General features: G+C 31.2%; 1 protein-coding gene across 3 annotated transcripts; it reads left to right on the top strand.

Annotated features, from left to right (window-relative positions):
• msk (importin-7 msk) lies at positions 1–27,990 on the top strand (the record flags this gene model as incomplete). Of its 3 annotated transcripts, none has more annotated exon segments than XM_014419706.3 (23): positions 1–591; positions 871–952; positions 1,028–1,181; positions 1,294–1,452; positions 4,771–4,927; positions 5,086–5,270; positions 6,579–6,752; positions 9,354–9,499; positions 10,892–11,052; positions 11,132–11,251; positions 11,833–12,024; positions 12,106–12,243; positions 12,999–13,185; positions 13,701–13,792; positions 13,884–14,015; positions 14,736–14,828; positions 15,464–15,687; positions 16,228–16,373; positions 18,432–18,491; positions 20,499–20,617; positions 25,486–25,627; positions 25,922–26,065; positions 27,776–27,990. In XM_014419706.3, coding segments are annotated over 23 exon segments (3,165 nt in total). In that variant the 3' UTR covers positions 27,850–27,990.

Below are 27,990 nucleotides of genomic sequence, written 5' to 3'. Positions count from 1 at the left end.
TAATAATCTCGTATGATATTGCAGTAATTGCTTCTATAATTGGAAATTAACTTTGTTGATGACCACATCACAAAGATATATTATGATTGAAGCCGGTATTTTATTTGAAATAAACAACTTGTGAAAGGAATTGAAATAGAACTAAGTAGTTCAACGTTGATTCTGTATAAAGGGAATGATTGTTTGATTGAAACACTAACTTTTTCAAATTCTAAATTCCTATTAAAGATAATGAACGAACTAATCTAAGAAAAAAATATAGCATTGTTTTTTAACTTTTTAATTTTTTTGGCGATTGATCCAGTTGATACAACGAAAAAGTTTATTGAAGAAGATATTTGAAGAAAGGAGGGATAATCTACTACTGACATGTGATTAAGCTGGAGTATGGAGGATCCGGTGCGCCTTTCCCTATTGACGAGTCACGTGACACTAGTTTCTCATACTTTAGTGCCCGTTTTGTAAATTGTTGCATATATCGGAGGTTAGCATTCTAAGCTTTCAAAAATGGATACCAGAAAACTTACGGAAATATTTAGAGCTACAATTGATCCTAATCAAAGGCAACAAGCTGAAGATCAACTAGGACAGGTTTGTTTTAAAAGCATGGCCGGTGGCCATGGGTTTGTATTTTGATTTATATCTTTTATTTCCAGAGTATTACTAATAACAATATCGAATAATGACTTCTTACTGGTAGGTGTTACAAATAGTAGTAAGACTCAAATGGAAAGCCATTTGATTACACTTTGTGAGAACTTAACTTATCTGTTTTGGAAATAGTTTTGTTAGCCTTAATTCTCCTTATATAGCCTTAATTTCTAATTTACTAGGATTTAGTATTACTTATGAATATTTATCTCTAACTAGGTACAAAAAATCATTGGGTTTGCGCCTTCTCTTTTACAACTAGTTATGATGGCAGATATTGACATGCCTGTGAGGCAAGCAGGTAAGAAGTTTTTTTTTTGGTTCTGAGACATATTATTGTGTGAATATGAATTCACAATCATTGTTACTTTTCCAGGAGCAATTTACCTTAAAAATCTGATAACACAGTTTTGGTCGGATAAGCCAGCGGAACCTGGTCAACCTCTTCCGTTTTCACTTCATGAACAAGATAGATCCATGATAAGAGATTCTATTGTTGATGCAATTGTCCATGCTCCTGAATTAATTCAGTATGTATTTTTAATTTTTACTTATCTGTCTGGCGTATGTATTAATGTTTATAGGTAAAGATTTATAATTTGAAGTTAATTATTAAATATTAACTCATTTGCTTTTTCATAGGCCTCAACTTGCTGTGTGTGTTAATATGATGGTGAAGAATGATTTTCCGGGAAGGTGGACTCAGATTGTTGACAAAATTAGCATATATCTTCAAACTCCAGAAGCTACAGGATGGTCGGGCGCATTGTTGTGCCTTTATCAATTGGTTAAAATATATGAGTATGTCTGACCCCTCATTACTTTCTTTGTTGTGGCTTGTGTTAGAACTTTATATACCAATTAACCGCTTAAGATTGAATTAATCTAGTCATTAAGTTATAAGTTTCTGCTTATAAACTGTTGCTGTTTATAAAACATTCAGTAAAATGTATTACAAATAATTAAAATTTTGGTAGTTATTAGTAAAGGAGCATTAAGTGATTGTATATTTTTGTTTATTGTTGTTTTCAATTGATTGCTTATTTTATACTTAAGATAATAAATGAGGAACCTTTTTAAAATATGTTATTCATGAATAATTTAAAGAAATTTCAGTAGATAACTATACTATTTTCATTTGCCTGTGAAATATCTTACTGTTGCATTTGCTCTACATTTATTACTATTTTCCCTATGTATCCTTTAAATCTATTTAGACATTCCTGTTATTTTATTACATATTAAAAAGTATTTGAAATCTTATTACTCCAATTAATGTTCTGTGTCAGTGACAACTATGTATATGTTTCCACACCAACAGCAGTTGCCAAAATTTTAACATCATGTTAATTCTTTGATTATCATACCATTGTGCATAAATGTGTTGTAATATCACATAAATGTTTCTTTTGTTGTTCCTTCAGTATGTTTTTGAAGAGGTGAATATTGCATGATTAAGTTCAGTGGGGTTTAGGTATATGTCACAGATTTTAGCAGAACAACTTTTAGACTATAGATTTGCTTTGAAAACTATTATTTCCAAAGTTTGAGAAAGTTTGAGGCTGTTGGTCAATAAAAGAGTTAATGGGGCTTCACCTTGAGTCTGCTGTAACATGCCGGTTCGATTCCAGCCTTTGGGTCTTACTTTAATTTTGTTGTGGCCCCATGTTAAGAAAACTCAGCCCTCCTATTCTGGTTATGATAGGTAGTTTACCTCCAGGATAAACCTGGTCTAGTTTATAGGTGCTGATGAAGTGTACTATGTCCTATCAGTTAGTCTGTAATTTAAAGTAATTTAGGAAATTAATATCTTTTGAACTGATTACCTTATAGAACATTAGTTTTCACCTCAGTGTTTTGTAATACATGCAGATAGACGAACAAATTAAAATACCCCATTTTATCAATACTATTATTATTTCCTGGTAACAGAACAAAAATCAGAACTTTAATGGATTTATATTTTCCATTGATATTTGAGGTATCCCAATGTTTCGCTAAGATAAGCTTGTCCATTCTCGCTATTAACTTAAATATAGCCTAAAACAAAATATGATCTTAAATCTTCATGTTTAGAAAAATCTTCCAATGCCTGCTATTTTTTGGACCTTAATCTGATGTATGGATTTCCTATCTTTTTATCTGATTTTTGCTGACACGGATGTTAATAGGGGTTCCTTTATCTTCTGAGTGAGTTTATTAAATTGAAGTAGATGTATGTGTGAAGTGTAGTAATGCCTAAAGAAATGCTTCGGTCAGATCAACTATTGTGTTTTTTAAGTACTAAGCATGGAGATCCTATATGAGTAGTATATATAATTGGAAAATAAATTAGTAAAAGGTTACTGTTAGATTAATGTTATTAAATTTGTTTTGTACAATTAAATGGAAGAATTGATTAGTTTATGTTTAATTCAGTAATATTTTACTTGGATAAAAGTAATGATTGGTTTTTAAACTTTTGAATTCATTATTTTGTTCAATTTTAAAACAATATTTTCATATAAGTATCGTTTATTTTTGTTATATGAGTAATAATTGAAACTTTGGTGGAAAAGGAGTAACAATATTTTTCATTGATGCTTTCGAATTCATAATTTTATTTAATTTAAAAAGCAATGTTTTAATGCATGCATCAATAATGATTTGGTTTGTTTTCTATTGTATTTTGTTCTCTAGGAGAGAGATTAATAGTAATATTATTAAATATTAATAAATTGTTTTTAATTTATTGAAAGATCATCTTATGTTTCAGAAGTGTATACAATAAATTGAGTTTTAGATTTTTCTGTTTTACAATTACTCTAAAAAAGGTAGATTCAAACTATGGAATTAAATTGTGCTGGTAAAACTTTACATAATTTGTATAAAACTCTCCCATCAATTTGACTTGAATAATTTCTGATCAGTGTTCCACTTGCTTGACGGCCTTGCTTCTTGGTCATAATTACTTATGGGATGATAAGGTTTCATCTTATTTTTCTATAAGGAGTGCCTTGCTTCTTGGTCGTTACTACTTTTTGGCTGATAATTTTTCGTCTTATTGTTCTTCTAGCAGTGCCTTGCTTCTTGGTCATAATTACTTATGGGATGATAAGGTTTCATCTTATTTTTCTATAAGCAGTGCCTTGCTTCTTGGTCGTTACTACTTTTTGGATGATAATTTTTCTTCTTATTGTTCTTCTAGCAGTGCCTTGCTTCTTGGCCATCATTACTTATGGGCTGTTAATTTTTCATCTTATTGTTTTACTAGCTCTGCCTTGCATCTTGATCATCATTGCTTACTGGCTGATAATGTTTCATCTCATTGTTCTACTAGCAGTGCCATGCTTCTTGGTTGTCATTACTTATGGGTTGATAATGTTTCATCTCATCGTTCTACTAGCAGTGCTTTGCTTCTTGATCGTCATTACTTATTGGCTGCTTCTAAATTCACTTATCCTCATGAAGTTTAGGTAACACTGTGTGGCATGGCTCATATTGTCTCCTGAAGAGATTTTTTGTCTCTTGAAGACTAATTTGCTACTTCCATGAACTCACACTAACCCTTGGGACTAAGATGGATGCACTGGGCCTAAATCAACAATTGTTAAGCTATATGAAAGTTATAAGATCACGTTATGCTGATCAGAAGCTTAAATTTTAATGACCCTTGGTATAGGAGTACCTTATGCTGTAAGATAAGAATTTATACTCAATTGTGCCATATTTATTTATTCTCAATGTTTCTATGTATTTTATATAATTCAATTTTGCTTTTAAATTGCTCAGTGCTAATAAAAAATAAATAAATATATGTTGGTTTCGACAAGAAAAAACTTTAAGATAGTATTCCTCATCATTTCCTGGTGTGAAGGGAAGCTAGTTTTATCTTTTTAACATTAAAAATTTTGATTAATTAATCCTACAAGTTATCTATTTCTACCTAAAGTAGGATTTTCCAAATTTGTACTGTTGATCTACCACTAAGTACCCTCTACCATGTACTTCTTACATTTTGTAATCACACACCAGCATGTTCTTTTGTATCAAGTAGTTATTCTATGTCATCTGTTCTTTGGCTATTGTTTCATGTTTTGTCTTTATATTATCATTGATTCAACTTAAAATTGTCAGCAGATATAGAAAACAAAATGACCGTGGTCCGCTTATCGATGCTATGAACCTTCTGCTTCCTCTTATTTACCAGCTCTGTGTTCGCCTACTCCCAGATGAATCTGAGCAATCAGTGCTTCTTCAGAAACAAATCTTGAAAATTTATTTTGCTCTTATTCAGGTAAAGTAAAACGAAGTATTTTATTAGGTTATGGTATCGTTTAATGTGTACTTATACTTATGATACTAATATAGATCATGTGATGCATTTGTGTTAGTATCATTTAGATTTAGGTATTAGAGTTAATATGTACTAATAGAATTTTTTATTGTTTCCAGTTTGCTCTACCTCTTGAACTGATAACCCGAGATGTTTTCTCACAATGGATGGAGTTATTAAGGCAGATAAGTGACCGCCCAGTGCCTGCTCATACCAATCAAGTTGATGAGGATGAAAGGGCAGATTTACCCTGGTGGAAGTGCAAGAAATGGGCTTTACATATTCTCCATCGTATATTTGAGAGGTAATTTTTATATTTATTTCTTGAGTTCAGAAATTGTGAATGTGTTTTTGCTTTGTATCAATTGTTCTCCTATGATACAGAGTTGTGGCAATTTTTGTGATGAGGAATATTTGGATACCACTGTGTTTAGAATAGGTATTATATAATAAAAATGTTTATTAATTTCATTTATATTTTAGGAGTTAAAAAAATATAAATATAAGAGTTAAAAAAAACAAGGGCTATTACTTTATCTGTATTGTTATTCTATTTAGTATATATTTCATGGAGTGTAATTTTTTTTCAACAATAATGTACTCCATATTAGTTCTACACTTAGGCTCCCTGATAGTCAACATTCAGACATTATACGTTTGAAGTCGTGTATCTGTTCTTTGTTTATTGTATTAGTTTGTGATTGTTGCTTTGTATTTGTTTATCAGTGTTTTAGTGATATATGTACAATTGTAACTTTAAAGAATTAGTTGAGATTAGATGAGATGAAACAATTATTATGCACTGTTTCTTTGGGCAAACTATCAATTTTTTTTTATTATTTAAGCAACCCTCCAGATTTGTCACCAAATCCCATTTTGTCATATACTTTTGAAGAAGATTATACAACCTGTAATAAATGACTACAGCTTATACCGTGAAAATATTAAACATAAATAAAGAGGAAAATATATGAAAAAGATTCTTTAGAATTTCACTTAATCAAATTCTGTATGAGAGCTTACAACAAAAACATAATCTTGATCTTTTGTTTATACATTTATAAAATTTTTGTAATATATATCGTCCTAAAAAGATATCCTAATGTTTCCTAGTTAAAGTATGTTTCTTACTTATTATTGTTTCAAATATTATTTGACTTATTAGTAAGAAATTAAACAAAAAAAAAAAGTTAGTGCATCTAACAAAAAGTTTTTATTTATGAAAATTACATAACACATTAATTGAACATATAGCTAGCTATTAATCCCATAACATAAATTGACTAATTTTAAATAAAAACATTTACTTTGTTCAAAATATTTTAGACTTTTTTTTCCTAAGATTTCAAGTATAATCCGAAGTAAAATAGTTGAGTGCAATTGTATTCCATTTCTTAACATTAAACATAAATTAAAATGAGGTGGATTATTGATCAAGATGGATCATTTAGGTGGCAAACAAAATCATGATGAATGAAATTCTTTGTGGTTACTGTTGGTATGATATGTTTTGACAGAATTTTATGATATATGTCACATTATATGTTTGTGTGTGTGTGTGCGTGTATATATATATTTATATGTAAGTTGTATACGTTAATTTTTTTTTCAGATATGGTAGCCCAGGAAATGTTGAAAAGGATTACAATCAGTTTGCTGAATGGTTCCTAAAAACATTCTCAATTGGAATACTTGAAGTCCTGTTAAAAATTTTAGATCAGCACACGAGGAAGATTTATATTTCTCCGAGAGTGTTACAGCAAACTTTAAACTACATAAACTTGGCGTAAGTCATTCTCTTGCTAAACGATTTTTTTAGTGTTTAATACTCGCTGATAACCAGTAACCATGGTTCATAGATTTTAAGTTTTCAGTTTCATTTTCAGTAGGTTTCATGTCTTCACAATTATGCACTTACTTTTGCAGTGGATCTTGGCCTCCTTGCTAAGCGTTCACCTGGTGTTTCGGCCCTGTGCTACTGCTTGCCTGTTTCCTACTCTGTGTACATCTTAGGCCGTCTACCTCTAACTCTGTAGAGGTTTCCTTTAGGATTTGTAGGATTTGCCTTAAAATATGATCCATATTCATCTAGACAATGTTTCTAGCCCAGTGAAGATGTTCAATCTTTACTATCTTAATGTTTTTTAGATCTTCCCATTATAGCTTTTATATTATCACATTTTTCTGTTTTCTCCAGTGGTCAGCAATCTTGATGAGACCAATTATTCTTCTTACAGATCTCTGATTACAAGTCTCTGAAGCACTCCTTAGAACGGGGCGGATCAATATCTTATAGAATAGTATCTTAGTTTCTGTCTTAATGAACTGGCTGGTGAGATATTTACAGAGCCCATAATAGCTATTGTTGACACTGGTGGTATTTCTATTTAACTTAAGTGAAATATGGTTTTCCAAGCTAACAATAGATCTTAGATATATAAACCGGCCTACCTTCTGAAACTTGAAGGGACCAATCTCTACAAATCCTTAAACAGATGTTGCTGCAATATAAATTTGGTCTTGCTTTCATTAATTGTCAGGCCTGTCACTTGAGCTGCTCCCATAAGGTCAAGAAAATGTTTTTCTAGTGAACCCCAGCCCCCAGCAACAATATCTATATCATCCACATATCTTATAACTGCACTAGTTCGGTGAATATTGTTGCTCTGGTTTGGATGGCAGAATCTCTTATAACTTTGTCTAGGGATAAGTTAAATAACTAGTAAACTAATGCATTCCCTTGCCTAAGCTCTTTGTTTGAGGACAACTCTTTTGAAATCTCTGTCTGAATTTTGACATCAAGCGTCCTCCTTACCAACCTAATAATCTTAGGTGGGATCCCAAGTTCTTAAAGAACACCATAAAGCTTGAGCCTATTTCTGCTATCGTTGCCTTCAAATCTAAAAGGAGATGATGTGTTGTCATTTTATATTCAGATGCCTTTTCCAAAAGCAGGGGATGGGCTCAGTGAACAATATATTAGATAGTACTTTGTATGCACATTAGAGGAATTTAATAGTTCCTGCAATCAAGAATATCGGCCCTTGTGTAGAGGGCAGATGCTGCCTTTCTTCCAATCTATTTGGAAAGGATTAGCTCTTATAAATCTTCATACTAGCATTCGCTACCTTTCTGTAGAAGTACTGCTACAGATATGCTATCTTCCACCCTTGCTTGGTGGTTTAGGGTTAACTTCAATATCCTGTAATATTAAGTAATGTTTTAATCTAATATTTTGTTATCTTAACCTGAACATTGTACCATATCAATTGTTACATTGTCTAGTAATTTTCCCATTTATTATGGCTATTTAAGTACATTATACTAGAATTCCTTATAATACTGCAAACTTTTTCTTTTCTTGTTATTTTGAAAGAAACTTAAAACCAAAGGGGAAGGAGACTTCAATGCGAATTACTACAGTTTATATATAAACTATTTAATAAAATTTTATGATTATTCAACCAAATAGAAAAATTAAAGATCCAATAAATATATATATATTTGCCACTACAAATAACAAAGATTTGTGGTTGAATGGTTGATAGATTCTTTTTTAGACACTATTACAACATCTGTTACCGCATAGGGTATAGGGATGGAAGCCCAGCATCATATCATGAATAACTCAACAAATTATCTTTGATAATGAGGCAAGCAAACCATGGATAGGTTTCATAACCAACACTGGCCTCATTGATAAACGTTCAGGTCTTTTTGTTGGCTCATAACAAACCAAATAAATTCTTTAAATTATTTTTCATTAGGATTGACTGGCCCTCTTAAAACCTATTGCCTTCCTGGCTTTCTCCCAAATATATGACTTTCTGATCCTCAACTTGAATTGTTCAGGAAAACCACATGATTTTGTTGTTTGATTATAAAACATTATTTGGGTGGTTTGAGTCTCCAATTCAAGCTTTTTTTAGATTTAGGTCTATAGAATACAGAAGGCCTTATTTATTTATTTTTTAAGAATCTTTAGGAATAAACTCAATTTTTAACATGATCTTTTTTTTTTTTTTTTTTTTTTTTTTTTTTTTTTTTTTATCAACAAAAAACATGTATCATTTACTTACCTCCCTATTTGTCAACAATATCCAAAAATGAGTTTGTTTTCTTTTATTTAAGAATTTAGGTTTGACAGATGGTTTCTGTTTTCACTTACTTTTATAAATATGATAACCTATCGATGTTTGTGGAATACACAGGGCAGTTAGGACACAATGCCTACCACACTGTACTTGTGAATACTGTAAGGTTGATAACCATGTAATTCTATTAGTTTAAGCCATCCAGTTTCTTCATAGGCTGTTAAATGGCTATTTTATTTTATCAGCACCTGAGAATTAAGAGGGCGAATTTTAAGACTTTTGGTTTGTTTTAGAGTGAACCATGGCCACTGTTGGAAGTTTATGAAGGGACATATGTTCGCTATAATCCAAGATGTTATCTTTCCACTAATGTCTTACTCTCAGGCAGATGAAGAGATGTGGGCTTCTGATCCGAGAGAATATATTAGAATTAAATTTGGTGAGATATTTAAATACTATTTATTATCATTTTTTTATTATCATGTTACAGCTTATTTTTTAATATAGGAATTAACACATAACAAGTTTAAAAATAAAAAATAGAATAGAACTTCTGTTATTGTTTTAGATTTTAGTATCTAGGTGTGTCCAATGATTCAGTGTATTTTATTGAATGTTATTGATCGTTCTCTTGATCAGCCAAAAAAAATCACTGCTGCAAATTAATGAAGATGATTCTGTTAAACTATTGACAAATTTAAAAGTTTTCACTGAATTTTTTTAATTCATACTAAACTACTACTTATAAAAACCTGTTGATAGTCCTCAGATGAATGAATCTTTAGCTGGTACTTGAAAAGAATCAACAGATGGTGTTAGGAAAGTTATACCTTGACTCTTTCCATGGATTTACAACTATTTCTAATTTAGTTTATACAAAATACATAAGAACTTTATTGTCATCATTTATGTTTATGTCAAACTGTCGGTTAGTGCAATAATTTATATTTATGTTGAATTTTGGTTGTCAGGGTGAGAACATTTTTCTGACAATGTGTAATTAATGTTGAAGCAATGTAAAATTGGTTTTACTTCAGTTGTAATAAACGAGTTATTGCCAACATTTGCACTTTTTTCAAATTACAAAATGCCTGGTTATTACTTCTGGATCATCATTGTATTATATTTGTTCAGCTGTTTACTTCGGTCTTTTTTCCAGGTTTTAATGTAGTAGAATAAATAAATCTATATTATTTTTTATATTTTTTTCCAGGGATCAAAACCCTCCTTGGGACAGACCTTTCTTTCACTTATTTCTGCATAAACAATTTGAATAAAAAAAAAATAGTGAAAATAATGTCTAAGATCTAAGATATTCAAATACCTGCTCTTATATGTTGGAGAAGTATTTGATTTGATTCTCCTAGTAACATGGGCCTTAAACTTGTTTAAAATGAATTTTGCCTTTGAGTTTAGTTTTCTTTTTTCCTACACCCTAAAATAAATTAAAATTGCATTTTCTTTTTTCTTCGTCAATTTTGAGTTCTTAGATAAAAATTATTCATTTTTACCTTCTCTATTAAAGGTGTAGGGAATCTGTGCATAGATTCTTGCTCAAAGTGAAATGATTTTTTTCCCGAGAATCAAAAATTTTCAGTCTTATCTTGACAAATATTAGTACATTCATTAGAAAATGCATAAATGAATAGACATCCTAACTGAACAAGCATTGGATTTTTTCAAATGTTATTTTAGACATTAGAAATTTGTGGGCTCCTAGAGGAACCCTTTAGTACCTTAAGGCTTAGTTAAAATTATTTAACATTAAAGGAAAACTTTGTAGTTTTTCAGTAGGCATTGTAAATATAAATAATTGAATGTAACTCCACAGATATATTTGAGGACTTTGTATCACCCATCAGTGCTGCTGCTAGAGTTCTGCAATCAGCCTGTAAGAAGAGAAAAGATATGCTTCAAAGGACTATGCATCTTGTATTGCAAGTCCTTACTTCTAGTAGTGAACCAAGGCAGAGAGATGGTGCTCTTCATATGGTATATTTTAATCATTTATCCAATGTTTTTTAAAGATTGCCTAGCAGAGTTAAATCAAGCTTCCTTGTTTTTTTACTAGGTTGGTACCCTCGCTGAAGTGCTCTTCAAAAAAAAGCAATATAAAGAACAAATGGAACAAATGATGGTTCAGTATGTTTTTCCTGAATTCCAAAGTCCTCATGGGCATATGAGAGCTAGGGTAAATATGAGGAATTTTAATTTTCTTTAGAATAAAACAGTGTAGTTAATGTAGATTTAAAAATGGTTTATTGGTTCTATTGTCCACAAATATGTTTTAAGGTATTTTGATTGGGCAATGAATATAAATGAATTTTGTTTATATAGATTAAATATGCATGTCATCAACATTTAATAAATTTCAAATCAATAATTGTGGTTTTGAAAAGTTAAAAATCAGTTCTGGTTTAAATCAGAGATAATATTGATTGATTTCGTTGAATATAGTATGGGAACAGTTCAATAGAAAAGTAATTGGTACCGATAATATTCCTTTGCATTGGTATGCTGCCGACGTGTCACTATGAGGTGAATATCCCGAAACTATTATTTAAATGTAACGAGAATGATATAATCAAGTATGGTAAAAGGTATAGATTTGATAAAATAAAGTAAGGAAAAAGAAGTAGATTGATTTTCATTATTTATAATTGCTTTGTAATGTTATGGAACCAATGTTAGGAAGTCTATGTATTAGTTAATAAAGGTGCTTTTCTTAAATATAACAAGGTTATTAATAAATATATTTCATCTTCTTTGCAGGCTTGTTGGGTTCTTCATTATTTTAATGACATGAAGTTCAAATCAGAAGAGAATCTCGTTAATGCACTAAGGTTGACAACCAATGCTCTACTCACAGATGCCGAGCTCCCTGTCAAAGTAGAAGCAGCTATAGCTTTGCAGGTTCTACTTAGCGACCAAGAAGACAAAGTTTTGCCTTTGCTCGAACCTCAAGTAGGAAAATTTTTTATTATTTCCAGCTACAATAGCTATTTATTATGTTCTCTTAATTTAATTTAATCCTATGTTTTTAAGGTTAAACCTATTCTGATGGAACTCTTAAACATCATCAGACAAACAGAAAATGAAGAACTGACCTCTGTAACTCAAAAATTTGTGTGCACTTATCCAGAACAAATAAAACCAATCGCATCTGAAATCTGCCAACATTTAGTAAGTTATTTCCACTTACATTACCTTAGAAAAAAATGTTTGGTATAAATTGTTAATATTGGTAATAGTTATTGATAAATTATCGCTTAAAATTTTGATACTGATTTAGAATATCTGCCTTCTTATTAAATCAACTATTAAATTAGTTTAATTTTAAAGTTGCATTCAAAAATATTTTAATTATTAAAGAACAATGGATTCTTACTTAAATATGTTCAAGAATACAATATTGTCCCAAATTATATTATGAGGAAACAGCTCTAGAAAGTCCAAAAAGTAAATAGTTTGAAGGCTTATTGTTGAGAGCAATGTTCTTGCTTTATGGTGTTTGTACTATAAATAACTTTTTATTATTAACTAACGTAAAACATATTTTATCTATGATTGTTATTGTTTTGTCACAGATATTGTCAAAAAATTCTTAATGTTGTTTGATTTGAAATTGATAAATGTTTGTGAGATGGCTGTTTTATGAATTAACGACTCGAAGAATTAATAAAAATAAAGGAACTTTTATCAGAATTTTATTAGAAGTATTTGTGAAAATTTTAGTATCAATGCAAACAAAAAGATGATAGATTTTAAAAATGATTGATAATGATTTTTGTTGATGGGTTATTGGAGAACCCCAAACATAACACACTACTACATTTTTGTTTTTAACAAAAAATCATATTTTTGTAAATTTCATTGGAATGCTTTGTTAGAAATAACATTTAATTATATTATTAATTTTGTGTTTCTTTATTTTTTAGGCAACAACATTCAGTTTAGTTTTAGAAGGTGATGAGGGAACTGATGAAAAAGCAATAACAGCTATGGGGCTTCTTAACACTATTGAAAATTTAATTTCGGTGATGGAAGAACATCCTGACATCTTAGCATCTTTACAACCTACTGTATTGCAAGTGATAGGTCACATTTTTACCCAAGGAGTTATGGGTAAGTTGTTATTAAGTTTCTAATATGTTGATTTGTCACATATAATAACTGTTCAGAGGATATGTACACCAATGAACTTAGTACTTATATTATTTTGATTGCATTTAATTCATTTATGTATTTTTGTTCCTTGGAAAACATTCTTTATTTTATCTGATATTTATCACCAGTCTATTTGTAAAATAATAGTCATAAATTTGTTTTGATATTATTTGTTTAACAGACATATTAAAACCTATGCAGTTACTAGAAAAAAGTATTAGTATTAAAATTTCAAAATTTGTGATTTAAACTTTTAGTTATTTAAAACATTTTTATTGGATCTTTTCTGAAAAAAAAATTCTGAAAATTTAATTTACATGCATGATGATTCTAATTATGTATTAATTGAGAAAAAATGTATGAAACACGTACCAACATTTTTAATTATTGACTCTTGGATTTAAGGCAGTATTGCTCCTTTTTTCTAAGTTTAAAAGATTGTTAGCTGAGATTTCTTATTTATATTTTTACAGAATTTTATGAGGAAGCTCTCTCATTAGTTTATGATTTGACAACAAAACACATTTCTCAGGATATGTGGAAAGTTTTTGAATTGATGTATCAGGTAAGAAAAATCTGGAAATTTTTATTTAGACAACCAAAAAAAAAAAAAGCAAGAGAAGTACTTTAATGGTTGATTCAATTTTTGTTTTCAGGTGTTTGAAAAAGATGGATTTGATTATTTTACTGATATGATGCCTGCTCTTCACAACTATGTTACAGTTGATACTCAGGCATTCCTTTCCAACCAAAATCATGTTCTTGCGATGTTCAATATGTGTAAAATGGTATAACTGGCAAATTACTTGTAAATTTTTTTTTTGTTTTATTTTCTGCTCTTAGAATTTGGATATCAATCAATACTTAATTTTATGTGCTCTTACATTATCTAATGCATCAATTTCCATTTGCATGCATTCTTGTACCCGTTCTTACTATATTGCTGTTGATAATGCAACATTCTAACATCTACTCTTACATTGATGATTTCTTTACTAATCAGTATGATTTGTTAGGCTGTCATTAATACAAAATGTGAATAAAACTTCAATTTGTATATATGTATATATAGTTGACCGTAAAAATTGATATATAAGAAGATGGTCAGGGTTGCGGTCAAAAGTGAAACAAAAATAGTTTACAACTATATTTTGTATCTTTTTAGCCCTGATGAAGCCCTGCAAAGTGGGGCGAAATGTTGGAAAATAAATAGTTGTAAACTATTTTTGTTTCACTTTTGACCGCAACCCTGACCATCTTCTTATATATAAAAACTTCAATTTTTTTGTCATCATATCATTTTGGCTAATTCCTCTCCTCCTTCACCCATTCTAAGAAAATATCTCAGATATTTCATCACGATCAATGAATATTCATCACTTTTAATCTTTTGGGGGAAAAAAATACTATAAAATTTTTTATAAGTTATTCACTTGCAAGATTTTTTTTTATTTGTTAATAATTAACTGAGTTACTTACCAATATATTAATTAGTTTTAAAACTTCAGATCCTTACTGGAGAGCCTGGAGAAGATGCTGAATGCCATGCTGCAAAACTGCTGGAAGTAATTATTCTCCAGTGTAAGGGACAAATTGATCAGGTTAGTATTACTTTCACTTACCTATATATGGTATATATAGTATAGGGAAGGTATTCTGATAGTGGTAAAGTTCTAATTCAAGTTTTCCATGGAAATACCCGTTTTGAGGTCCCCTGAGCTTAAATAACATTTCTCATAAAATAATCACAAACAGCCTTGTTCAAAAACAAAAAGTTGTGTATAAATGAAATTTCATATTTAGGGTAGGTGTATATCTGGGATGTTACAGCAATTTTTTCATTATAATCAAAATCCAGTGCCACTTTATGTAATTAATTTTACACTTTTTTAGGAAAAAGGGTCTAATGATTTTTTTTAAACTCTATCAAGTGGTCTTTAATGTCAATCAGGTATTATCATCATTGAAACAGATTTTTGGGGATTGTTAATTGACTTTTTTAAACAGATCTTTCTCTAAGTTACCTTAATTTTTTTTTATTTGAAATTGTGTTGATTAGGAATAAAATTAGTGTTTGCACATGACATAGAGGGGTTCAAATCCATCCAATGTGTACCTTGTTAGTTGTAACCTTACTAATATTATTCATTAGGAGAAGTTTCATGGTACTTAATCTTTCAATAGTGTCTATCTTGGAAGTTGTGATACTATATAATAATCCACGTTTTATTTTTAGTGTATTCCTTCCTTAATGGAACTAGTGCTCCAGAGGCTGACACATGAAGTTAAAACTTCTGAGTTACGTGCTATGTGTCTGCAAGTAGTAATAGCTTGCCTTTATTACAATCCACAATTGTGGGTTGAGACTATGGAAAAACTCCAACCTACCATTTCAGGTTCTGAATCTATCAGTGGACACTTTATTAAACAATGGATCCATGATGCTGATTGCTTCTTAGGGTTAGTATTATTGTTTAAAGGATATTGATTAAATTTGTTTTCCTTAATGTGATATGATTGCATTAGATAAATATTTTTTCATTTATAAGGTGTATAATTGATTGGAGAAGATGGTCGGGGGGTGCGATCATACAAGAAAAACAAATAAACAAAAAATTATTTATTTATGCCGATGTTAAGTGGGAAATCTTGGCTAAAACTGTTTTTAGCCAAGATTCCCCGCTTGACTCCCTGATAAAGACCTCAAGTCGAAATGTTGGCATAAATAGATAATTTTTTGTTTATTTATGTTTTATTTGCTGACCACACCCCCCTCCCTCCACCCCCCGACCATATTCTCTATTTAGCAATCTATGGTCAACTATTTACACCTCATTATAAGGTGTATAGTTTAGTTCATTAAAAAAAAAATTCTGTTGGCTAATTAAACCAGGATTTAAAGAATAATTGCATTAATTTCTAGTTGAATTTACAATTTTCAGCTTTTTTTTTTCTATTTTATTTATAAGTATATTCTTAATTGTGATAATGTTCTTTTAGGTTACATGATAGAAAGCTATGTGTCCTTGGTTTATCAACTCTGATGTCCATGGGACCAAGTAGACCAATGGCAATTAATGACTGTGCTACCCAAATTATCCCTTGTTTAATTCTTGTTTTTGATGGACTGAAACGAGCATATGCAGGTACGTGAATTTCTTCATGAAGATGATACAATGAACCATAATTGATAAATGACAAATACTAATAGATTTTCAGAATTGGTATGAATTAGAGGAGAATAGGTTTAATTTAATCTGGAGATCCTGTAAATAAGAGTTTTAGTAAAAAATTATAAACTTTCATGAATCGGGCAATTTCAAATTTTGAATAGCTTCCTACCATTGTCATTTTTACACGATGTTGAAAATCAAATTTTAAAACTCATTAGTAAGCCTATCTCATTTTCTTTTAATAGTTAATCATACTTAAATACTCATATGAATTTGAAATCCCAAACAATCGATGACATGTGATAAGTATATAGGCTATCACTAGAGTTAAAGTGAACCTGTGCGGTGGGTGACAATTTATATTACACTACCTAAAAATAGTAAATTTTAGATCTTTATACCTGGTTCATTCTATGTGAATGTCTCGATTTAAGTTATAGTAAGAATTTAAGAATCAAAAGTATGATTTCTCATTTCTCCATGAAAATCTGTTTCTTTTGACATCTCATTTATCAAAATCTTCCACTCCTTAGAGGTGGAAAAGGAATCTCTACTACTGATCAAGTATATAGTAATTATTTTGTTTGTTAATAAGACTTTTCTTTTTAATTTAATTTTACTTCACTTCATACTTAGTACCTAAACATTTGGAATCTCAGGTTCCAATGGAGGGTAGTGTTCATTTTTTTTTCTTTATTAGGTGTCGGCATTCTTTAATGATCATATTAAAGAAAACTTATTAGTTCATTCTTAAAGTAGTCTTTCCTTTTTACTACCCTCTGTTGTGGCTGGAAGTAATAGTTAACTGTTACTGCTTAGTTGTTGCTTTGAAATTGCCCATCGTGGCAGTCAAATACTCTTGCATCCAACTTAAGGTTATTTGAAGTATTTTGAATAACAATAGTTTGATTTCAAATTTAATGGATTTAGAGTGCTACCAATGGGTAGTTTCTCTACATGCTGTATCATACCATTATGATCTTACTTCAAATTTACTTGTTGTATTTTATATATAGTTGTAAATGTCAATAAATAAATAAAATAAAATTTAATGGTTTTCATTGGTATCACCACAGGGCTGAAATACACATGTTGAGAGATTTGCTATCTTATTTAATAAATACACACTATAAATAGTGTGTATTATAAGGTTTCCTGGTATTATAAGTTGAATAATTAGGCTGCAGAATGTCCAATACAAAATGGTGTAGAAAATCCTAAAGGTAAGCGACCTATTCTATCCAGAGTGGGAGATCAAGTTTTCATTCCATCGCCGCCAGTATAGCAAAAGCAAACCCTCCCCTCCTCTGACTGGATTCAAGGCAAGGTTGTTAAGGTGGCTGCTTAATTCCCTCAATTACAAGCGGCCTCAATTGTAATAATTTCCAAGCAGTCATTGCCAGCTCTATGGTGGACAGCATCAGCAAATTCTACCTGTATCAATTAAACATATAAAGAGCTATGGAAATGTCCATCTATGTTTCACGCACCCTTTTTTAGATTTCCCCACTATTGATAACCAGAAACTCATTTTTCTCATAATTCTATTCCACTGTTGTTCATTCTGACATTTTATGAATAGTGAGTGAATTAGCTTTAATTTGTGAAGTTTTAGGTAGCTCCGGCCTAATGGAAGCTACCTTAAAACGTTTGAATTTAACTTTATTCGAATTCAAACCTTCACCAGGAGATTTCAGCCAATATATTTGAAATTGATTAAAGCCTTATCCTGTAACTCCAGCCAGTAATATCATGATAAGCTGTCTTAGACTCCCAAAAGCCCATGCATTTTTAAAATATCTGAAATTATTTTATCCAAAATTAAATATCTTAAATGAGTTGTTTAAAACAAAGTAATTATTAGATAAAATATTCATTGGCTTAATACTTATTAATTTGTTTTGCGTATATAACTAATCTTTATATATCATCTATTTCTGTATATTAATCAATAAAGATCAAATATTTCATATTACAAATCATAATCCTGTATTTATTATCTCATATTTATTACTTATTTCATGCCTACAGCAAAAGCCCTTGAGAATCAAGAAGAGGAAGAGGAAGAAGATGAAAGCGATGATGAAGATGGTAATAAATACTCTATATATTTATACCAATCATCAATTATAAGTATCATTTTTTCTTATACTTAGTGGTTCAGATAATTACTTACAATATTTGAGGATATATATATATATATATATATACTTATATAAAAGCTAAAATTTAAAGTAGTGTAACCTTTTACATTAATATTTATGAGTAGTATCTATTAGTTGTCTTTTAATAGTTGTAAACATTTATTTAGAAACGATGTAGTTTTAAATCAACATGAAATGTGCTTCAAAATACTTTGTCTCAACACCTACTATAGAGTAGACTATGAAAGACCCTTCCTAATTGTAGATAATTTTAATAAATAAATTGCCTATAAATAAACTAGAAAAAAAAGAAAGTTATAGCATAAACAGAAAATAAAATAATTGTATATAACAATACAAAAAAAAAAGAAAAAAAGAAGTTTCTTCAAATTTGTGTTTATGCTTTCTCAACTACTTGTTATTATTAATGAGTATTAACTCTCATTCATTTCAATTGTGTTTTTATTAATTTACTTTCTTTTTTAAACAGTGTTTTTAATTTTTTTAAATATTTGCTGTAGAAGTCCAGTGAGTATTTTTCCATATTTTTATAAAAATTTCAATATATTTTTCAATCTTTTGCTAATTAAATGATCTCATGAATTTATACCACTTTTAGTTTTGTGAAATAGCCAATGTTTTAAGTCCAAAATTCCTAACTCCCTGAAGCAAGATAGTGGATAAGGCTGAAAAATTGTAATCCTGTGTCTATTTTAGTGACCATGTAGATTATCAAAGCTTTACTGAACTTCTGTTTTTCTACAGTTTTATATCAATAGCACTTGATTATTGTGTGTTGGGCTGTCAAAGAAGGTAATAGGTTGGGAAGGAGCCATTATAGTTCATTTAGTTTCTTTACTCTCTGATTTATGATTTATTTGAGATGATGAGGTAAATTTTAAAGAGATTAAAACTAGGGGTGGGAGAGTATTTTTACTTTTACCATAGTATTATCTTTTTTTTTATTTTGATTATTATTTTAATCTTTACAAATGAAAGTTAATAATATATAACTAGAAATATATAAAAGGTTAATTATAAAAAATAATAATTACTAAATAATAAAAGGTTGGTAATATATGATCCCTATTACTTCATACATATTATACAGATAAGAGTTGGTACAGATGATAAATCGAGGGAGGCAATACGACAGCACTCTCTCTGAGGAAGTGAATGTATATTTAGATTTGAAATATATTTGTTATATTACATAAATATGTTGTTGTTATTTGTTCACCAATAACACATGCTTGAACGGACGTTCCATGTTTGAAAGTCACATATCGGATTTCTTCACTAACTTCACTTCGAAAGTTATTAAAAATTGTTTTTCTACTGTCGATTTCTATCATATTCCTGTACTGAATTGATAATGTTATACATTCATAACCCAAATTTTAGTATAATTCAATTCTTAAAAGAGCAAAGTTTTACTAAAAAGCTCTAAAAATTTCCTTTTTTTAAATGTATACTGTAATGCAAGTTTGCGTCGAGAGGCCAACCAAAACTAGTATACTTTCATTTATAAATATAGCTATAAAAAACATCTTTACATTTATTTTCATTAACAGGGTTCCCCACAGGATTCAATTTTACTGGCCTATATTTACCTAATATAATTTTAAAAGAGAATTTTTGTAAACTTCAACTTTAATTCAAACTAATCTATTTTTATCTTTTTCACTTAAATTTGTTCTCAAAATAGAACCAATGTATTTAGTTAATTTATGGGTACTTTAAAATTTCTGTATTTCTTATCCATTAAAAGAAAACGTAAATAAAATTAGATTAGTGACAAAAGAAAATCAATCAAAATGTTCTTGATAATATAGTGTTGCTTGTATTATTCTTATGTTTTTGTTGTATGAAATTAGGTTCATTCATTTTATAATTAATTAATATGTATTTTATTATATTGTAGTTATTGATTTACAAACATTTCATGTTTCAGTCCTTTCTACTGATGATGATGACATTGATGAACATGGAAATCAGTACTTGGAGAGCCTTCAGCAAAAGGTAAATAAAGGAGTAAACTCACCTATGTTTCCTATCTCTACTTCTATGCAGGTATGTTTAGTTAAGACTCAGCGACTTATTTTCTTTCTTTATTCTGTGTTGATCATTATTTAACCAGTATTATATTTGATGAAATCAGTGTTTAGACTAGTGGTTCCCAACTGGGGCTCTCAGAGTCTTTTCCACCAAATAATTTAGAAATGGGCCGTTCCACATCAATTAAACACACTTAAACAATCAAACGTTATCATCTCATATTTTCTTCAAATTTTGCACAGATATTGTGTAGGTGTTATAGACTTTCTTAGCTTTTGCTGAAAAGAAGACATTTGACACTCAATTTGTATCAAATGGTAATGTGTAATGAAGGGATTCCACCATTTTTTTCTAGTACCCAAAGGGTTCTATCTCTAAAAAAAGGTTGAGAACCACTGGTTTAGATCACTAGTCATTTCTCAAAAGATGGCAACAGATTGTTATTACAGTGTAATGTCAATAATTCAAACTAATTGCTACATGGGCTGTCTAGATTACTAAAGATTTGGATTAGAGAAGGTTATAGGGAAAACTAAATACTTTAAAAGATTAAATCTCTATACATACTCTACAACTTCATTAACAATTAAAGATTTGAGTGAAATTAATTAGAGTAAATTATTTTAAAATAATTTGTTTTGAGTTATTTAAAGTTTTAATTTTAAAATATTAGGATTTTTTTTTTTTACGAAAGTGTATTATAAAGCCCAATGTTCAGGACAGACCATATCCTTTGGTCTTAAGAAATTCCAGGTACATTATATTGATGAATTGAACAGCACAAAATGATCACACGACTGCGGTTAAGAGAATAGAAAGCCAAGGAGCTCTGTTCATTTTGGCTGGCTGACCTATGTTAGCAGAAATAAAAACTATTTTTAGACTCTTTGAATAGTACTGATCTCTAGCGGCATTTAATAGGACATTCAATTTGGATTGAACTTTAAATAAATGAAAACAAAATTACTTCAAATAATAATCTATGAACTGTTCTTTACGTATGTGAAACATGGAGGGATGAATAGCACCTTTAAGTTGTTGTATGTATTATATTTAGACAAAAAAAAGGATAAGATGGCTTTAAAACACTAAAAAACTCTGAATTGGGGAAACTACACCTGGTAAATATAATTCAGGTGATAGCATTTTGGCAAATAAGATGGGCGTGTAAGATTTTATGGTTTAATAACGAATAGATCATTAAAATGTTAAAAAACACTGAAAATGTCCAAGAGGTAGAACAAAATGTTGGTGGGAGGATGGTGTCAGTGCTATTGATGATGGTATCATCATCAAACCTTTGGGTTCGCTTAGCCTTTATTATTATTATTAACTATGAACTGAAAAAAAAAAAAACATTACCAGGAGAAAAATAGCACTATGGCATGGCTGTGGTAGTTGTAAGAACTTATGTCATACCAGCTGTATGCAGCTGGATTTAGAATAGTTAAAAAGTTGATAAAGCTATAAAAAAATTATTAATTAACATATTTACATCAAACATTTAGTTTTAAAACAAATTTATCCGAAATATGTTTCAATAAAATCTGTAAAATATGCATGTATCCCATTGGAAGAAAAACTTTGCAGTTGAGTGTGGTCATAACTAAATTAACTCCTTGGACTTATCCTTATGTAGTTTGTCTTAAAACTACTTTGTTCTTGACAAAGTACTGAACCCAATACCTTTCATGGGTTTTCGTGGTACAGATTTATTTTTTTATTTTTCCTTATGGCATATTGTGCTCCATTGCCCATCAAATAATTCGGTCGGTGTCCCATTCTATTTTTTTGAAAGAAAGATGGATTCTTTGTTAATTACAGCTAGTTTGTGGGCTCATGCATGCAGAATTATTAAGATTATTGGAGCTTTTGGATTACTGAGGTTACACTGTATTTTATTTTCAAAACATTATTTTATCTTATTGTTTTAAAGTTTTTTTGTTACAAGGGAAGGTAATGCTCTTTTCAATGAAACTTTTTTTTGGTGATTTTTCTGTCAAAAAATATTCCACACCTCCGAGTGTTCTTGCAAATACATCCTGGGATATGAGAAAAATAACATTTTATATAATTTTAGCAATATACTGTATTTTCTTTGAATGAATCTAACTTACTTGTTTATGAAAACAATTATCGGTCTACTGTACTTGAAGCATCTTTTGGTTTTTGTAATTTTTAAACTCATTTAATGTTTTAACATCCAGCTATATATTTTTTCTTATTCTACAAAAAACAACTAATCCATACAGAGTAAAGGGAAAAGTAAACAAAAAAAAATTCTTTTCTCCTAGGAGGCATTAGCAAGAACCTACTGATATATGCCAATTATTTTTTTACTTAGTATCATCAAATAAAGTTTCATTGAAGTCTTATGTTCCCATGTCCCTCCCCTTGTTAGTAACAGGGTTTAATAAATTTATAATTCATAATATATATTAATTTATTATGATTAGGAATCATTACGATTTTAAGTATGTGTGAGTATATGTATATTTATTTGTGTGTGTTTTTTTTGTTTTGTTTTTTACGAGGGTCGGTGGAAATCTTCAGAAGACACGGATAGGCCCGTACCTATCCGTGTGTGGGATTCTTACTCACTAAAACCACCGGCCTACACCTGTTTCTCACTCTCCACGGGACCGCCGTTAGGCATCATGGGGGTGATTAGCTGAGTGCCGCCTCATTGTTTTAGGCTATCTTCTGGTTCGCCTATCTCTCTCCTCATTTCTTAACTTCTGTATCACCTGTGCAGCAAATCGTTGGCCTGCCATCCAATAATCTTGGTTAAGCAGCATAATATTGGCAATATTATCTGCTGTCGGGTCTGAGCCGCAAACACTTCGGAAGTCTTCTTTCTTCATGAAAACGGTGACAGAAGAAGAAAACGTGCTCTGCACTCTCTTCCGTTCCTGGGCACAATGGACATTCTCCAGTCTCATCGAGCTTAAACCTATACTGGTAGGCTCGGAAGCAACCATGGCCTGTGATAAACTAGGTGATATAATAATCTACCTCCCCGTGGTTCCTATTCACCCAGGCATCGATGTTGGGCACCAGCCTGTGCGTCCATCTTCCACTGAATGCCATATTCCAGCGACGCCATTTTCTTATGGTCTCCTTTCTTAATTCGTCTCTTAGAATATAGTCAGCACTATTATAAGGTCGGCTCCTCTCATCTGCGATCAGCTCAATCGGTGGCATCCTGGCCACCACGCAAGCAGCTTCTTATGAGACTGTACGAAACCCACTGATCACTCTTAGCTCACACCTACGATACACCGACACCATCGGTCTTCTGTAGGCCTCAGTACCCAATGCATCCTTCCATATCGCAGCTGCGTAGAGCAGAATGGATTGGACCACATAGGATATCAACAACCTACGGCTGTTCCTGGGTCCTATGTTGGGCATTAAACGTGACAGTGCGATGGTTACTCTAGCCGCTTTATCACTCACCTGCTGGATATGCTCTCTGAACCGGAGTCTATCACTGATTCTTACCCCGAGGTAAGTCAAGGAAGACTTAGACTGGATCTCTTACCTACCCACTCTCAAGTTATGGCTTCCCTCACTTTCATGCTACTGACGAGAAGGGCCTCTGTCTTACTGTCTGCTAGTTGCAGCCCTACAGATTCTAGCCAATCTCGAACCGAAGCGATACAATGGTTGGCCTTTAGAATGAGCTCTTCTTTATACTTTGCATCGACAACCACCGCGATATCATCAGCAAAGCCCATTATTTCGGAACCATTTGGTAGACTAAGCCTAAGGACTCCGTCGTACATCACATTCCACAACGAGGTCCCAGCACCGAGCCCTGGGGTACATCACCAGTCACCTTAAACCTTCTCGAGCCGTCCTCTGTCGAACATATCAAGGTCCTATCCTTGAACTAGTCATGAATGATACTCCTGAGGTATTCAGGGACGTTCATTACCAGTAGGCCATCCAGGATGCTGCTCCATCTTGCTGTGTTAAAGGAATTCCTTACATCCATCGTGACAATAGCACAATAGCATTTTGCGCCTCTTCTCCATCTCTTCCTTGCTATAGCATTCCTGGCCTTTTCCACTACCAACGTGATAGCATCTACTGCGGATCTCGCTTTCCAGAAGCCAAATTGATTCCTGGAGAGGCCTGCCTCTCCTTCTGTGAAATCTTGTAGCCTATTTGCAATGACCTTCTCCAGATGTATCCAACAGGCAAATCGGTCGATAGGCTGAAGGTTCTGATGGCCTTCCTTTGCTCTTTGGGATCAGAACCAGGCGTTGCCTTTTCCATGGTGAGGGAAAGGATGCCTCACGCAAGCAGGAATTAAAGACATCCAGAAAGAGATCTGATCTGGTTTCCATTGCCTCCTTTAGTGCTACATTCGGAATACCGTCTATGCCAGGGGCCTTTCCCATCTGGAGGCTTCGGCAGATGTCAATGAGCTCTTCTGTCGTTACCGCTGGCACATCAAATGGGGGCAACGACTCTGTCTACCTTAATTCCTCTTGTTCAGGAAACAGAGTAGTAATGATCCTCTGCACTGTCACCGGGCACATGGGCGAGTTCATAGCGCTGGTTTTCAGTTTCTTCATCACAAAGCTCTTTCCAGCAACGTGGCTCACTCGATTTGATAGCTCGCCGGAGTTCTCGCCTCTGATCCTTGTATTCCTCCTGGAATTGCTGAAACAATGGGCTGCCTCTGGCTCACTGGTATCTCCTCCTCGCTGCATGGCATCGAGTACGATGGTCAGCGATAAGATCGTTCCACCAATAAGCCGGAGTGTGTGTGGGCACGCGCGCGTGTGTGTGTGTGTGTGCATGTGCATTTACTGCATTTATTTCATAAGTTATTAAATATTTTTCCATTTTCTTAATTGACTTTGATTTAGGACAATGGTAGTGAAGATGAAGATGAAGATGATGAAGACTATGAGCCTGTTGAGGATATGTCATTAGAAACTTATACTACTCCATTAGATGAAGACGATTCTGAAATAGATGAATATGTTATATTTAAACAAGTACTTCAGTGTAAGTTTTTTTTTTTTCCTTGTGCCACTGATTTTATTTATTATTGTAATAATCTGTACTTTTTTTAACTGTTAGAGATTCAAATATGTGTGTCATGTAGTCCAAGTGATTTATCAAATACATTTATTCAGTAAATCATATATTAATTTAAAAGATTTAAGCAACTACTTTTTGTTTCTAGAAATAGAGCCTATGAATATAATGTAAAAAGTATCACCAAATTATTTGTTCTAATGAAAGTTTTGTAGTTAGTGTTATATTTTACTAATCATGCTCTGTTTAATGCTTTTACAGCCCTTGAAACTAGCGATCCAATGTGGTACAGTGCCTTGACCTCTCACCTTACTCCTGAACAGCGAAATGCTTTGAGGGAGGTCCTAGTACTTGCTGACCAAAGGAAGGCAGCTGCAGAAAGTAGGAAAATAGTCCAAAGTGGAGGTATTTTCAATTTATTGCCTATATAAATTATAGTTCTGAACATGATGACTTATCAATTATTCTAACTTACCAAAATTATTCCTCATAGCACCTATATATGAAATTTAATTTTTGTAAAAAACAAAATCTGCAAGTTGTTTCTCTTCTTTATTTTAGCAGCTAGAATTGTCTACTTACTTATAGCTTGTGTTATTTTGGTTTTTGTACTAAATTTTCTCTTGTTATCAGTTAAACACCCATTACTTCTGCTTTTGATTTTACAATTATTTTCTACGTATATCAATGTTTCTAATTTATTCTTAACCTAGTATTGCCCAGGGAGTATTAAATTATACTTTGAACCTATTATGCAAAAGAGTCTAATACCCTTTTTATTAAAGTAGTATTCGTATTGCATAGTGTTTTGAGATTAGGTATGGGAAAAAAACAAAACCTGTGATAAGTATCCCATAGTGAAAACTAACCTTGGAATAAGGTCTCCCACTGCCTACCTATTTCATGTGCTATCTCATAAAGGTCCAGTTTTTGCTTTATAACCAGTGCTGCTGATTTGCAGGAAATTACTCGATTTTTTGGTATTTCTCACCTTAAGGAGTACATGTCGGGTATTTTGGGTAAAATGGATTTATGGTCTATGTAGGTATGCTATTGCAGTGTCACACTAGTCTTTTGACTATACAATTTTAAGGTCTCCAACTATAACTGTATTTTTAGTATAATTTTTTGTAATAAGGCTGAAGTATGTAGGACAAAAAGTTTAAGGTTGTTTCGGTTTTAAAGATATAAATATTTTTTGTACTGTTTCTATAACTATCTTTATACTATCAACCTTAAAGTTTTTAATGTTCCTTCTCAAATGTATGCATTTTTAATTATTTCAGCTGCAATCTTCAAAGTCACTGCTTATTAATTACAAAAAAATACATCAGTTTGAAATGACTACCATATATTGAGGTATTAATGAAAGGAATGGATTTGTGGAAAAAATATGAAGAAGATGGTCAGGGTTGCGGTCAAAAAAGAACAAAATATTTGATAACTATTTCTTTGACCGCAACCCTGACCATTTTCTTCATATTTTACATAACTAATTATTAAATAGTCAACTATATATATATATATATATATATATAATGTGGTATACATATGTATGTAGTATACATACAAAAGAGGAACACATATGACAGTTACTAGTTGCAGTTAGTCCACTGACATTACTTATACTATCAACTATCATATCAGATCCAGTACGTCAATACTATCACGACTTTAAACTGTCATGACAATAAATACTGTTACACCATGAAGTGGCTGCGACTTTAGTTGCAATAACTAAAACTGTACGTTTGTTCACTGTCATATACATGCAATAGTTAACATGACAGTTGCTTCATTCTATCACTTAAACTATTATGCCAGAGCTAATGCAAAAGTGCAATTAAGACCATAGCAATCAGATAGCTACAGTTATAACGATTCTCTAAGAACAAGTTAAGTGACAGGTATTTGTTGGGTAAATAGGTACTTTTTGGTTGAGTGTATTGGCTGCACTGCTTATAGGCCCCAACATAAGTTCTATTGGAATTATTATTTTTTCATGTATGACATGATAAATTACAAATCTGATGTCATCCATTCATTGTATTATTTTTAAATTTTGTTTATTTTATTTATAAATATTTACATTACTTATGTCATTTTGTTTTTCAGGTTACAATTTCGTAAATCAAACTGTTCCCACATCTTTCAATTTCGGTGGTAAACCACCATCTTTAGGTCGGTAAGATAGCATAAAAAGTTAAGCTCAAAGAATGTATGATGTAAAACTGTTCCTCAAATAAACTTACTATAGTGTATATAATAAAGTATATGTGTGTGTATGTGTAGAATATATATGTATATATATATATAAACTCATACATACA

The sequence above is a fragment of the Halyomorpha halys genome, unplaced genomic scaffold, assembly GCF_000696795.3.
Source record: "Halyomorpha halys isolate HHAL.00 unplaced genomic scaffold, Hhal_1.1 Scaffold249.1, whole genome shotgun sequence".
Lineage (NCBI taxonomy): Eukaryota > Metazoa > Arthropoda > Insecta > Hemiptera > Pentatomidae > Halyomorpha > Halyomorpha halys.
The sequence above is the reverse complement of the archived record's forward strand: the minus strand, read 5'-3'. Positions and strand labels throughout refer to the sequence as shown.